The sequence below is a fragment of the Diceros bicornis genome, chromosome 1 (assembly GCF_020826845.1).
Source record: "Diceros bicornis minor isolate mBicDic1 chromosome 1, mDicBic1.mat.cur, whole genome shotgun sequence".
NCBI classification, from domain to species: Eukaryota; Metazoa; Chordata; class Mammalia; order Perissodactyla; family Rhinocerotidae; genus Diceros; species Diceros bicornis.
Genome location: NC_080740.1, coordinates 58,755,283 through 58,767,417, shown reverse-complemented (window position 1 = coordinate 58,767,417; position 12,135 = coordinate 58,755,283). Strand labels below are relative to the sequence as shown.

General features: G+C 34.7%; 1 protein-coding gene across 5 annotated transcripts in view; it reads right to left on the bottom strand.

Annotated features, from left to right (window-relative positions):
- The window catches only part of ANKHD1 (ankyrin repeat and KH domain containing 1), a 119,425-nt gene that overhangs the window by 50,061 nt on the left and 57,229 nt on the right, over positions 1–12,135 (bottom strand). For 2 of the 5 annotated variants that reach the window (XM_058541940.1, XM_058541932.1), the window contains one exon: positions 3,688–3,923. The exons of 2 other annotated variants lie outside the window; for them this stretch is intronic. In XM_058541940.1, coding sequence (XP_058397923.1) covers positions 3,850–3,923 — 74 coding nt within the window. In that variant the 3' untranslated portion in view covers positions 3,688–3,849. Of the gene's footprint in view, positions 1–3,687; positions 3,924–12,135 lie in introns of those variants that run through there. One more of the 5 variants, XM_058541914.1, reaches the window with a different exon arrangement.

Sequence of the window (12,135 nt, the reverse complement as noted above, 5' to 3'; positions counted from 1 at the left end):
AAATCTTTAAAGTCATTCAGTACCTGATCCTTTTCCTGAACAACACAAGGACTCTAACATGGCTTTTTAACCTTCTCACACATTCTTCTGAATTTCATGCTATTGCTGTCTAGAATTTTAGTACTACTTTGGTTTTAAGCATAAAATTTAGGTTTTTATACTCAAAAATTTATAATAGTTTTTACCAATTTCTTTGCTTACCGTAGCTTCTTGCATCCCACGCCTTCCTCCAGGATTCATTTTTCTCCTTACTGATGTACATATCTTTTAGTAGTTCTTTTGGCAAGGGTCTGACGGTGGTAAGCTCTTTTATTCTTGTAGATCTGAAAATATGCTTATTTTTCCTTCTCTGGAATGGTAGTTGAGTACAGAATTCTATATACTGTGTTATTTTCTCTTGGTATTTTGAGGATATTAACCCTCATTGTCTTCTGTGGTTACTACTGTTGATCTGAATCGGCTGTCAAAAATGTGATTGTTGTTCTTTTGTAAGTAATGCATTTTTTCCTCCAGTAGCTTTTAAGATATTTTTCTTTATCCTTATAATTCTGCAGTTTCATTTGTTCTACTTAGCGATTGATTTGTCAATCAAAGATTCATGTCTGGCTTCAATTCTAGAAAATTCTCCATCATTACCTCTTACAACATTGCCTCCGCTTTCTATTTCTAACCTCTCTTTTAGGAATTTCAAATAGATGTATGGTGGAGCTTCTCAATCTCTTCTTTTCCTATCAATTTCTTTCATATTTTTCATGTCTTTATCTTTGTGCTATATTGTGTTATTTCTTGTTTTATCATCTGATTCACTACTTCTTTATTCACCTGTGTCCAGTATATTGTTTGGCCTATATATTGAGCTTTTATTTCCACATTTTTCCCCCAAAGTTTAAATTTGTTTTATTTCATATTCACTTGTTCTTAATTCATAATTATCAGCTTTTGTTTCATTTTCTTACATTGTTTTATGGCTATTTGGTCATAGTGTAAAATAAGCATGTTTAAAATTTTCAAGATTAAAGTCTCTTATTTCAATTTCCTTGGGCATGTATTCTCCTGTTTTGCTACTTTTTGTTTATCTGCTTGCATTTTTGACTCTCTCTCGACACAGATTTGCTCTTGAGCTTTACAATTTTTTAATTTGGAAAAGCTCCTTTTTTCATGGGAGTTGTTTTTTCTTTTATTTTCATCCACAAACTTATCCCTTCTTATCAGATGGTTTGAAAGTTGCCTCAGCCTGGCCCTTAAAGTCAAATTCAGAAGTAGATCTTTCATTGGTAATTTAAGCTTCTGGTCCTACAGAATTATTTCAGCTTTGCTCACTAAATCAAAGAATCGTGTTCTCCAAGTTTTAGTTACACTGTTGTCTTTTTGCTTCTTTCCTCTACCAAGAACAATTAAGCTAATTTCTAACTGTAACGCTGGGCAGGTGCTTGAATCTTTTTTTCCATCTTGGTTCACAGGTAGGGCAATAAGGTCCTAATTCCTTGCTTCACTCAAGTACACTCAACCTATTGGCCTACTCCATGTGATATGTATTCAGTCCTTATTCCCCCATAGAACTTGAAATTCCATCCCCTACTGCCCTTTTATTTTAGCCTAAACTCTGCTTGGGCCTATAGCTTCAGCTGTGGATCCATGCTCCATTTCTGGTCAACAGACTTCTTTAATCTTATTTCTGGGTATAGCTACATATTTTACAGTTTAATTTGTTTTTCTCTCATATTTTATTTATTATGTCAATGGTAAGAGAGCAGAGAGGTTTCAAGACATACTTACTAACACTGACTTTACCTTCTTGACTGGAAGTCATTTGTACTCATATTTTAAACAACCTTGAGAAAGCTGCAAAGGACTCATTCAACATATAATAACCTAGAAAGAGAGAACTTGGCCTTTTTTAATAAAAATGTATTAGGACTTTTGTTTACTTCACAGATAGGTTTAGATCAAGAAAAAAATTGATAAAAGTTTTCCAGTTTTGAGTAGTAAAATTTAAAAATATGTATATATGTTATTCCTTAATAAAAAGTGAATAATTAGAAAGTGGGAGGTCATATTTAAAGTATATTATTAAGGTAAGCTAATCACTAATGGTTTAAATATATTGATAAGTGGATAATTAGAGCTCATAAGCCCCCTAAAAGCTTATCCATGAAAACACACTGCAAAGTTCTAGTTCTGATGAATAAGCACTATAAGAAAAAAGGTGCAGTTTTTTCTATTTGGTTTTAGATAATAAAATTTAATTTTAAATTAAGTTTATTTTCTTTAAAATCACAGTCATGGGCACCCAAGGCATAAATCTAAAGATTGTAACTCTACCATAGAGGCAGTGTTTCTTGGAGTCGGAGGAGGACATTGTCTAGGAGGAAGGAATAGAATCACAGAAGGGAGAGGGAGACTATTTATATACTATACATATACTAGAGGATTCTGATACTCTCCCCTGGGGGGATGTGTTCTTCCAACCTACCACTGTATATTAATCATTACCTTAGTGATCTACTGTTACTGATCAAATTCATATCTCCCAGGAGAATTGAGACAGAAAAAAAGATTTAGAGGCACTGTTCTAGGGCTTGTGTTTAGCTCAGTTTCTAAAAATCACAAGTAACAAAGAGAAAAACCAAGCTTATTCAGTCTGGATGAGGAAGAATGATCGATTATAAAGCAAAGATGGAAAAAGAACAGAACTCAACAGTAATGCAGAATAATCTGTATGGATTCTAGCAATGTCTCAAAGTGTGGAATATTGAGGACTTGTCCTGAGAATCTCCTGGAATATCAGTTAAAATGCAGACTCCCCCTTTCAGATCTGCTGAATCTGAACCTCTAAGACATTTTAAAAAGTATCCCAAGTTTTGGGACTTACAGCTAGAAAGACAGATTTATAATCACATTTCCTTTAACAAATCTGGGGAGAAAGAAATACTTTATCCGAAATAACGCTCACTTTACATTCTTGATAGGAGCCCTGATATTAAGTAAACTGAGTAAAAGTTCACCTTTTCACAGAATATTTTGTGAAATAAATTTATTTACTTTGTTCAAATTAGAATATAACTTCTCATCCAACAAGCCAATAATGAAGATACTTAATAAGCATTATAATTAAGAGAGGCTCAATACTGAAAAATTTACTTTAGATGGCCTAAATTAATTGTGATCCAATCACAATTTATTTGTCATTTAAAAATTAAGCACTGCTCCTGAGTTTACACAAATCTCTCTGGATTACTGTGGATATTAAATTTGCTTGACTTTTAAAACCATCAGGCACAAATTCCACACATTTTTTTCAAAAGAAATGTTTGCTTATGAATAAGTATTCACCTTCTTAAAAACCAATTTCAGAATGAGATAACAAGAGACAATTATAAGAAGAAAATTTTAACTTTATAGAAATTAGAGCATGAATAATATAGTAAATGTTTCACTAAACTAATTTTTTGTTTATTTGAGGATTATATAAAAACAATGCAATATACCACCCTAAATCTGAGTTTCAGATTTTTGATGAACAAAGTTGAATGCAAAGGACGTTATGACTGAGACCTTCTCTCTGGGGTATGTTAACTCTCCCAATAAGGGAGAATGCAAAAGAACTATCTGGATAAGAAAATCTATTTTCACCTAAGAGATTTTTTAGGAATATCACATAAAAAGAATACTAAGGAAGCAATCTACTTGTAATGTAAATCTCTTTTTATTGGAACTTCATAATCTTTTTCAATTGAAGAGGATTTCCTTTGTCACCCAGCAGAGTCCTGGAACTTCTTGGCTGGAACTCAGATATCCAGAGTTCTGGTTACCTATAACATCTATTCTTTATGTAGTAGCTTACAAGCATCAAAGGCCACCCTCACCTGATGCTTGGCCGGATCTATGCCCTCCAAAATAGTCTTCATGTCCTCCTGCTTGTCCTGTGAAAGGAAAAAGAAGAACTCACGGATCTTATTCCAAAAATGAAAATCACACTTGGCCATGAAGACCTTGTGACTGGTACTTCAAATGCTGGGCTTTGTTAACTCAGGATCTTCAACTAAAAAGATTCTCAGCTGTAGAGACCATAATCTCATGGGCAGAGTATGATTTTTTTCTAAGGGTATGACAATGTGGTTCTCTATCAATATAATTTCAATATAAAGCTTAACATATGCAGATATAATTCTGGTGAATTATTTGAATTCATGCCTTTGTCTCCAAATACAACTAAAGGCATAGAATCAAGAGCAATATCTTTTAATATCTAACCAAGGAAAATAATTAAATCAAAAGATTTGGGAATATCACAAGTTGGGAGAAAAAGTAAGGAAAATACTGTAAGATGATTGCATAGCTATGTAGCTTTCCCTCCATTATAAATGCACTTAGTGCTCACACTTTTCAACTAAAACAGGAACCTTCAAAGAACTTCAGAGACGGAACATCTGTATTTTCTCTAGATTTAGACTCCTGACAGAGAGACAGTACCTGAAGGTGAGACACGGATAAGGTTGAGGAAACAATAATAAGCTTTGCAGTCACTGACTCAAGTCAACTAAGTCTTCAAATAAAACAAATGTAGCCTAGAGAAGCCTTCCCTCTAAATCACTCCTACCTCCTATCTGGGTGATGTGCTTACCCTAAGTGGATGCATGCTCCTATGGTAGAGATTTGGTAAGAAAGTATTCTGAGATAACTAAACAATTTGAAGAAGCTGAGTGTTAAGGCTCACTTCCTCTCCCTGCCCCACCCCTATATGATTTTCAACAAATAGCAAGCCCCATTCAAATATGAATAATGAGCACAAAGTATCCAACATAGAGCCTTTTAAGAAGTTCCTACAAAAACGGAAATAATAAAATTTTAGTCAAATATTCTCCTATACTTTCAAATAAATTAAAGAGAACATGAACTCTTTAAACAGCTGAACAAATAGGAGGAGGAAGACCTAAAATCTTCAGTTAGAAAGCAGTCACTGTTTTCCAGGAAAAACTAATATAGAATAATAAACACCAAGACACATCCTGGTAAAAACACAGAGGTTTGAGTATAATGAAAGAATCTTATGATAATCTAGGCAGAAATAGGAAGTCACTTACATAATGGGGAATATTCTAGCAGGCTTTGGCAATATTCGGTTCCAGAAGACAACAGCATAGAGGGCTTAGAATTTTGAGGGGAAAAAACCCTGATTCAATAATTTTATATATGGCTGCATTCATTTATAAATACAAAATACAGTAGTCTCAAAAATACAAGCACCTGTGAACTCCTTTTTGAGGGGAGAGTAAAGTAAATTCTAATCAAAATACCATATCAGCCAGCCAAAAGGTAATTCAAGTTCAAGAACTCAGGAATTAAGAAGCTACATAATATGAAAGTAAGGTAGTAAGGTAAACACTGAATCTACCTAAATATATAGTTAAACCACTGTGAGATATAGGATCATAAAATAGAATGTAAATGTTATAAAACCATGACAACATAAATAAAACAACATTAAAATTCTATGGTGAAAGACATTAATCTCCTCTTTCAGAATGGAGTCAATAGATATTGTCTGAATATTTTTAAAAAATCAATTTGTTTTTTTTTAATTAACAAAATATTTCAAAATTTGCACTTGTAAATGATGTCTGAATACTTTCCCAGAAAGTAACTTTATACCTGTGTTTTATATAGTTCACCAAGGCTTTGGGAGTAATTAATAAGCAGCTTACACGGCTACTTGGAATACAGGGAGATTTTTCAGATTAAAGAAACATGGGGACTACGATCAGAGATTAGAAAATTAAACCATCCAAAGAAAAAAAAGAAAGAAAAAAAAAGAAATCTAATTCATGTTAATGAGAATGTGGGGAAGCAGAAGGTCTCAATTGTTAACAGAGGTGTAGACTGGTTTAGCATTTTTGACCAATTTGGCAGCAGCTATCAAACTCTGGACCCTCTGATAACTAGCAATTTCACTTCTAGGAATTTATCCCTATAGATATACTCACAAAAGTAGCAAAAATACGTAAACGTGCTTAACAATATTTAGTGCAGCATCATTTGTAATTTTTAAAAACTGTAATAACCAAGATGTTTATAAATAAATAAATGTTTTATAAGTTATATAAAACACTGGGTACCCATGAAAAAGATGAGAAATCTATAGGAACTAACACAGAAAAATATTATATTAATAAGAAAAAAGTTGTACAACAGTATATGTGGTAACAAATCCATTTATATAAAAAAATATATAGCCCAGGGCTGGCCCCGTGGCTTAGCGGTTAAGTGCGCACGCTCTGCTGCTGGCTGCCCGGGGTTCGGATCCCAGGCGCACACACACACCGCTTCTCTGGCCATGCTGAGGCCGCGTCCCACATACAGCAACTAGAAGGATGTGCATCTATGACATACAACTATCTACTGTGGCTTTGGGGAGGAGGGAATATATATATATATATAGCCCATATATATATATACACACACACACACACTTGAGTGTATAGAAATGTCTAGAAGGACACACAACATATTGCTTAAATTAAAAGGAAAAAGTCTTATGAAAGAGGACATGGTCCACATTTCTATTTCATTAGATTTAACATAGTTAAACTGATTCTTCAAAATGTTTTCTTTCTTTTAAGGAAAATGCATATTAAATCTCATTTTAAGGAAACAAATTCCAGGAATAAGAACCAGAGGGTGCTAATATATCCAGGTGCAAATCACCTAGTTTCCATTAGCTCAACTTCTCTAGGAAAATGGCCACAAAAGTTCATTTGACTAGTAGAATACATTCCAATGATAGGCCACTGTGACATATCCAAAGGGCCAAATTTCCTTATCAGTGCAAAAGTGCTTCAATTTTTATTAAAACATTAAAAATAATAAACCCTTAAAAGCTACGGTCAACACTACAGCGAAAATCAGTATAGTAAAAACCAAAATTCTATTTCAGTAAGCAATTATACAAAGAACTAAACACTGATAAGAATGTCTCTTTCAATATATGTGACTTTTCATCATACATACATAAAATATCTCTGGAAAGATACAAGAAATGAACAACATTAACTGCCAACGATGAGAGAAACTGGGTGCTCATTTTTATACTTTATGAATTTTGAACCATATAAAGGAATTACCTATTCAAAAATAAGAAAAAATATTTTTTCCAAGGAATTTTGTTTCAAGTAAACAAAAATTTAGCCACAATAATGAGGAAAATCACTGACTGACATAGGACCAACTACTACTCAATATGGCAAAGACCCCATAACTAGCAAGAGCATATGCCCACCACACTTCTTTAGGTTGGTTCTATTTATTTTCTCTGATCCATTTCATCTAAAGCAGATTCATTATGAGCATAAAGAAAGAAGGCATGTTCTATCTCATGTCTTTGGGTATCCTCTCCCTCTTCTGCCCCTGTCTTCAAGGTGACAAACATCTTAAAGTAAAATGGCATTCTAAATTCCTCATCTTTCATTGAACATTTTTTATGTATACCTGAAAGCCAAAGCTGAAACAAACAAATCCTAAGACATGAGATGAGAAGAGGATATAACACAAATTTATTCTGCTACTTGAAATAAACTCTAACTGCAGGAAAAGAAGAATAAATTTATAATTGAATAATTCCAAAAATAACTGGAGAGACTATATTCTTGACTAACTTTAGTATTCCACAAGGGAAGAGGAAATAACTAACTTAAAACAAAAATCTATTGTCAAGGAAAGAAATCTTCCCACTTCGACAGTATTTAAGTAGGATAAAATATTGAGAGTAAAAAGACTTAGGGTGGAAGAGATAATGATTTAGCATTATAATGCCAGATTATTCTTTATTGGGGTAGCCTTACTAAATTAACTGTACTTTAGGAATTAATAACTTTTATCTATTAAAATAATCTATAAAATACTTTATAATAATCTAAATCTGCTAATTATTAATTATAAACATCCCCAAAATAATGTTTGGGGTAATTTAAGATACACCTGGTATATACAAAGATTTTAAGAGATAGAGTAACATTGGGGGCTGGCCCTGTGGCCTGGCGGTGAAGTGTGCGCGCTCCACTACTGGCGGCCCGGGTTCAGATCCCGGGCGTGCACTGATGTACCGCTTCTCCAGCCACGCTGAGGCCGCATCCCATGTATAGCAACTAGAAAGATGTGCAACTATGACATACAACTACCTACTGGGGCTTTGGGGGGAAAAAAGAGATAGAGTAACATATATAACACTTATCACCATTATTAGTAATGATGATTTATACCTTAAAAATTCCTTTTCTGGCTGGCCCCGTGGCTTAGTGGTTAAGTGTGCGCGCTCCGCTACTGGCGGCCCAGGTTCGGATCCCAGGCGCGCACCGACTCACCGCTTCTCCAGCCGTGCTGAGGCCGCGTCCCACATACAGCAACTAGAAGGATGTGCAACTATGACATACAACTATCTACCGGAGCTTGGGGGGGAAAAAAAAAGGAGGAGGATTGGCAATAGATGTTAGCTCACAGCTGATCTTCCTCAGCAAAAAGAGGAGGATCAGCATGGATGTTAGCTCAGGGCTGATCTTCCTCACACACACACACACACAAAAATTCATTTTCTTCGAGGATCTCATAGTACTTTACACATTCTCAGGCTAACAAAATACTCAAGATCATCTTGTCCATCTAATACCTCCAAATAGGTAGTTGGTTAACTTGTTCTTTAGAAATTATAAAATTAGATTTCTTAAGCCAGGTCATTAAATATCATCTGGTTCAAATCCCTCATAAGGAAAAGGAAAAGGAGGAAGAGGAGGAGGAAAAAAAACAAAAGAAGCCTAGAGAATTTAAGTGATTTGTCCAAGGACACCCAGCAGAACCAAAGTAAGAATATTTACACAGCCTTAATAGACCATAAAATAATAATAGATTTCACTTTACAGATGAGAATATTGAGGCAACTGTTTGCTTACAGATCAGTGATTTGACGGCTATGATAAATATATAGGTGCCTTGTCTAATGTTCAGTGGCATCAGTTCTTTCTAAACAGCTAAGTATAGCCTTTGTCATTCATTAGACCTCCATTCAGATATAGGGTTATACATGCTTTCTACAGGCATTTCTTCTTTTTTGTAGATCTACTTTCAAATAGCAATACAGGCCTATAAAATGCTAAATTGGGTCACAAAATCTCTTGATGTAAACCTAACTACAATGTATTTACCTTCTCTAATATCTATGTTAGTTGTCTATTATGGAAAATACTCCTTGAATCAATGAATATATATATTCAATGGTATACCTCTTCTAGAAATGAAAGGCCAAGAAGCTGGAGACAAGGAAGGAATATTTATTTACCTAATTTATATATCACTCTTTCTCCCATTCCAACTTTAGCTTTTTTGGCAAATATATGTGAAGGAAATTCTACAGGTAACAAATATTTCTTCTATCTTAACAAATGTATCAAAGTTTTAATGCTGAAATTAACATGCCATGATGAAAAGAGAAAGATTCTAACATCTTCACAAATGGTTTGAAAAACACAAACACACACCAAATCAAAACACCTCTGACATGTTAGCCAACACAGTGCTGCCACCTAAACATACTGTGCATACTATCATTAGGCCATTTGAAACTCTGACCTGATGCAGTCATTTTTTATAGGTAAGGATCATGTCTATAACAACAAAATGCTTGGGCATGGAAGCCAGGAAAACATAGACAACAAAGTAGGTCAAAATTAAAAGCAACCAAGAGAAAAAAGAAAGCAGCATAGTGTTTTATAATCTAAATTATACTGTTGAATAGTTAACTATGCAAATTCTCCACCTTGAACTTGAGAAGCAATAGTGAAGGGGAGCTGGAGGATTGTGGTAAAAGAAATCAAGCCATAAGTGCTTTAGCTGAAATAAGACATAGAGATGAGAATAAGTATAAAATATTAAAATACTGCCTTCTGGTCTAAAGACCAATAATTGGGGGGAATGGCCTAGAGTAATAGAGGCCACCAGAGCAGTGGTTCAAAGATTATGGGAGCTGGTCAACTTCAGTTTTTTTTTTTGTTTTTGTTTTTTTTTGTTTTGTGAGGAAGACTAGCCCTGAGCTAACATCCAATGCCAGTCCTTCCTTTTTTTTTTTGCTGAGGAAGATTAGCCCTGGGCTAACATTCATGCCCATCTTCCTCTACTTTATATGGGACACCGCCACAGCATGGCTTGACAAGTGGTGCGTTGGTGCCTGCCCGGGATCCGAACCTGCGAACCCTGGGCTGCCAAAGCAGAGAGCATGCACTTAACTGCTGCACCACAGGGCCAGCCCCTCAACTTCAGTTTTAAATGGTGATTATTGGTATTTCTGGTCAAGCAGTGTGGTAACAAATTTGTAAGGACATCAATAATACAAAAATTCCTTTTCAGAGAAACAAGATTGAGTAGTTTCCAAAGACAGTTTGTTTTTTTCTAAATATTTCTGTTAGATTTTTATGTACTACAGAATGCTAATATGTTTTAATACAAACTTTCTTGCAATGGGTTGATATCCTACTATTCCTGTAATGACACCAAATACTAAAAACAAACCTGGGCCCAATAAATAAAGATACTATGCAGAGAAAGAAAATACATAAAGGAATAATCTTTATTTCACTATATAATAATTCCTATTATAGTAGTAACAAGAGATGCAAACAGCAGGACAATATGAATTGGATCATTTGTTCAGGGCTCTCTGCTTAGAGTAAGCTCAATGCTTATGCAGTAGTAGTTAAAATGATTCTGCATGTTAAACAGAGAGAATTTTTTAAAAACTCTGGAACTAATGGACATCTTTTTATTTCATTTAATTACCGATTTTCAAAAAGAACATTTTAAGTGGCCTAGTTAAGAACACTAAACTAGTCCAAAGTTTTTAAGCAATGGATTATTCAAATTTATGCAATTATTAAAAAGTTAGACAAGCAACATATCAATCCATAATCTCTAAATATGATGGATATTAAGTGTGCTTTTAACTGGAAATACCTAAAAATGTTTTTAAAACTAGAAAAAATGAAGTCTCATGTAACTAAGTTTCAAATTAGAAGATGTACATATTTTGAGGATCGAACTGAAATGCTCAAGTATGCCATCAGTTTTGGCTGTGAATTTTTTAAAAGCAATAAATAAGAAAATTTCTAGATTTCCTTTAAAAGTGAGTTCTAAATTATACCTACTACACATTTATAATGAAAAGCCCTAAAACTTCTCAGTTTTATCTCAGGAAACAATACAAGAAAACCAAATTGTAGCATTAAGTTTTTTTAAACCATAATTAATATCCTAACCAATTCTGACGCAGAATGTTTTAAAGAATGGGAAACAACAGCTTTTAAATTAAGCTCCTTTTTAAAAAATAGAATATAAAAACCTTGAATTATGGTTAAGCATAAGTTAAGCTCTAAAATCTAACAAAGCATAGGGGTTGGTCCAGATTGTGTTCCAAAGGTTGACTTGTATATCCTTATTTAAAACTGAGAGTAAAAATAGTTCGCAAAAAATGAAGGTTCTCATCCAGCCCACAAAAAGATCTATCTAACTTAAAGAACGACCAAACCTAGATATCAAGAACACACCTATGAAATGCCAGGAATAGAATACATCTCCACTCCATGCAATGGGAGTGGAGAGTCTTCCATCTGCAAACCACTGGAGGAAATTACTATAGCCCAAGATACCAGGAGGTAGCAGCAAAGAATGGAGGACAAATAAGATGCTATTGCGGTGTTAGGTCCAGCTAGCAAGAATTAGCAGTCACTTTTTCTCAGGACTCAGGTACCAAGCTGTCTGCTTTACTCCCTTCCTATTTTTTTGTGAGGAAGATCAGCCCTGAGCTAACACCTGATGCCAATCCTCCTCTTTTTTTTTTTTTCCTGAGGAAGACTGGCCCTGAGCTAACATCTGTGCCCATCTTCCTCTACTTTATATGGGACGCCGCCACAGCATGGCTCAACAAGCAGTGTGTCGGTGCAGCCTGGGACCCGAACCAGCGAACCCCGGGCCGGCACAGTGGAACACTCGCACTTCACTGCTTGCGCCACCAGGCTGGCCCCATCACTTCCTATTTTTGACTAGGTCTCCCATTCTCTTGGCTTATAGTAAAGCCTGAAATTACAAAGTTTATTTATA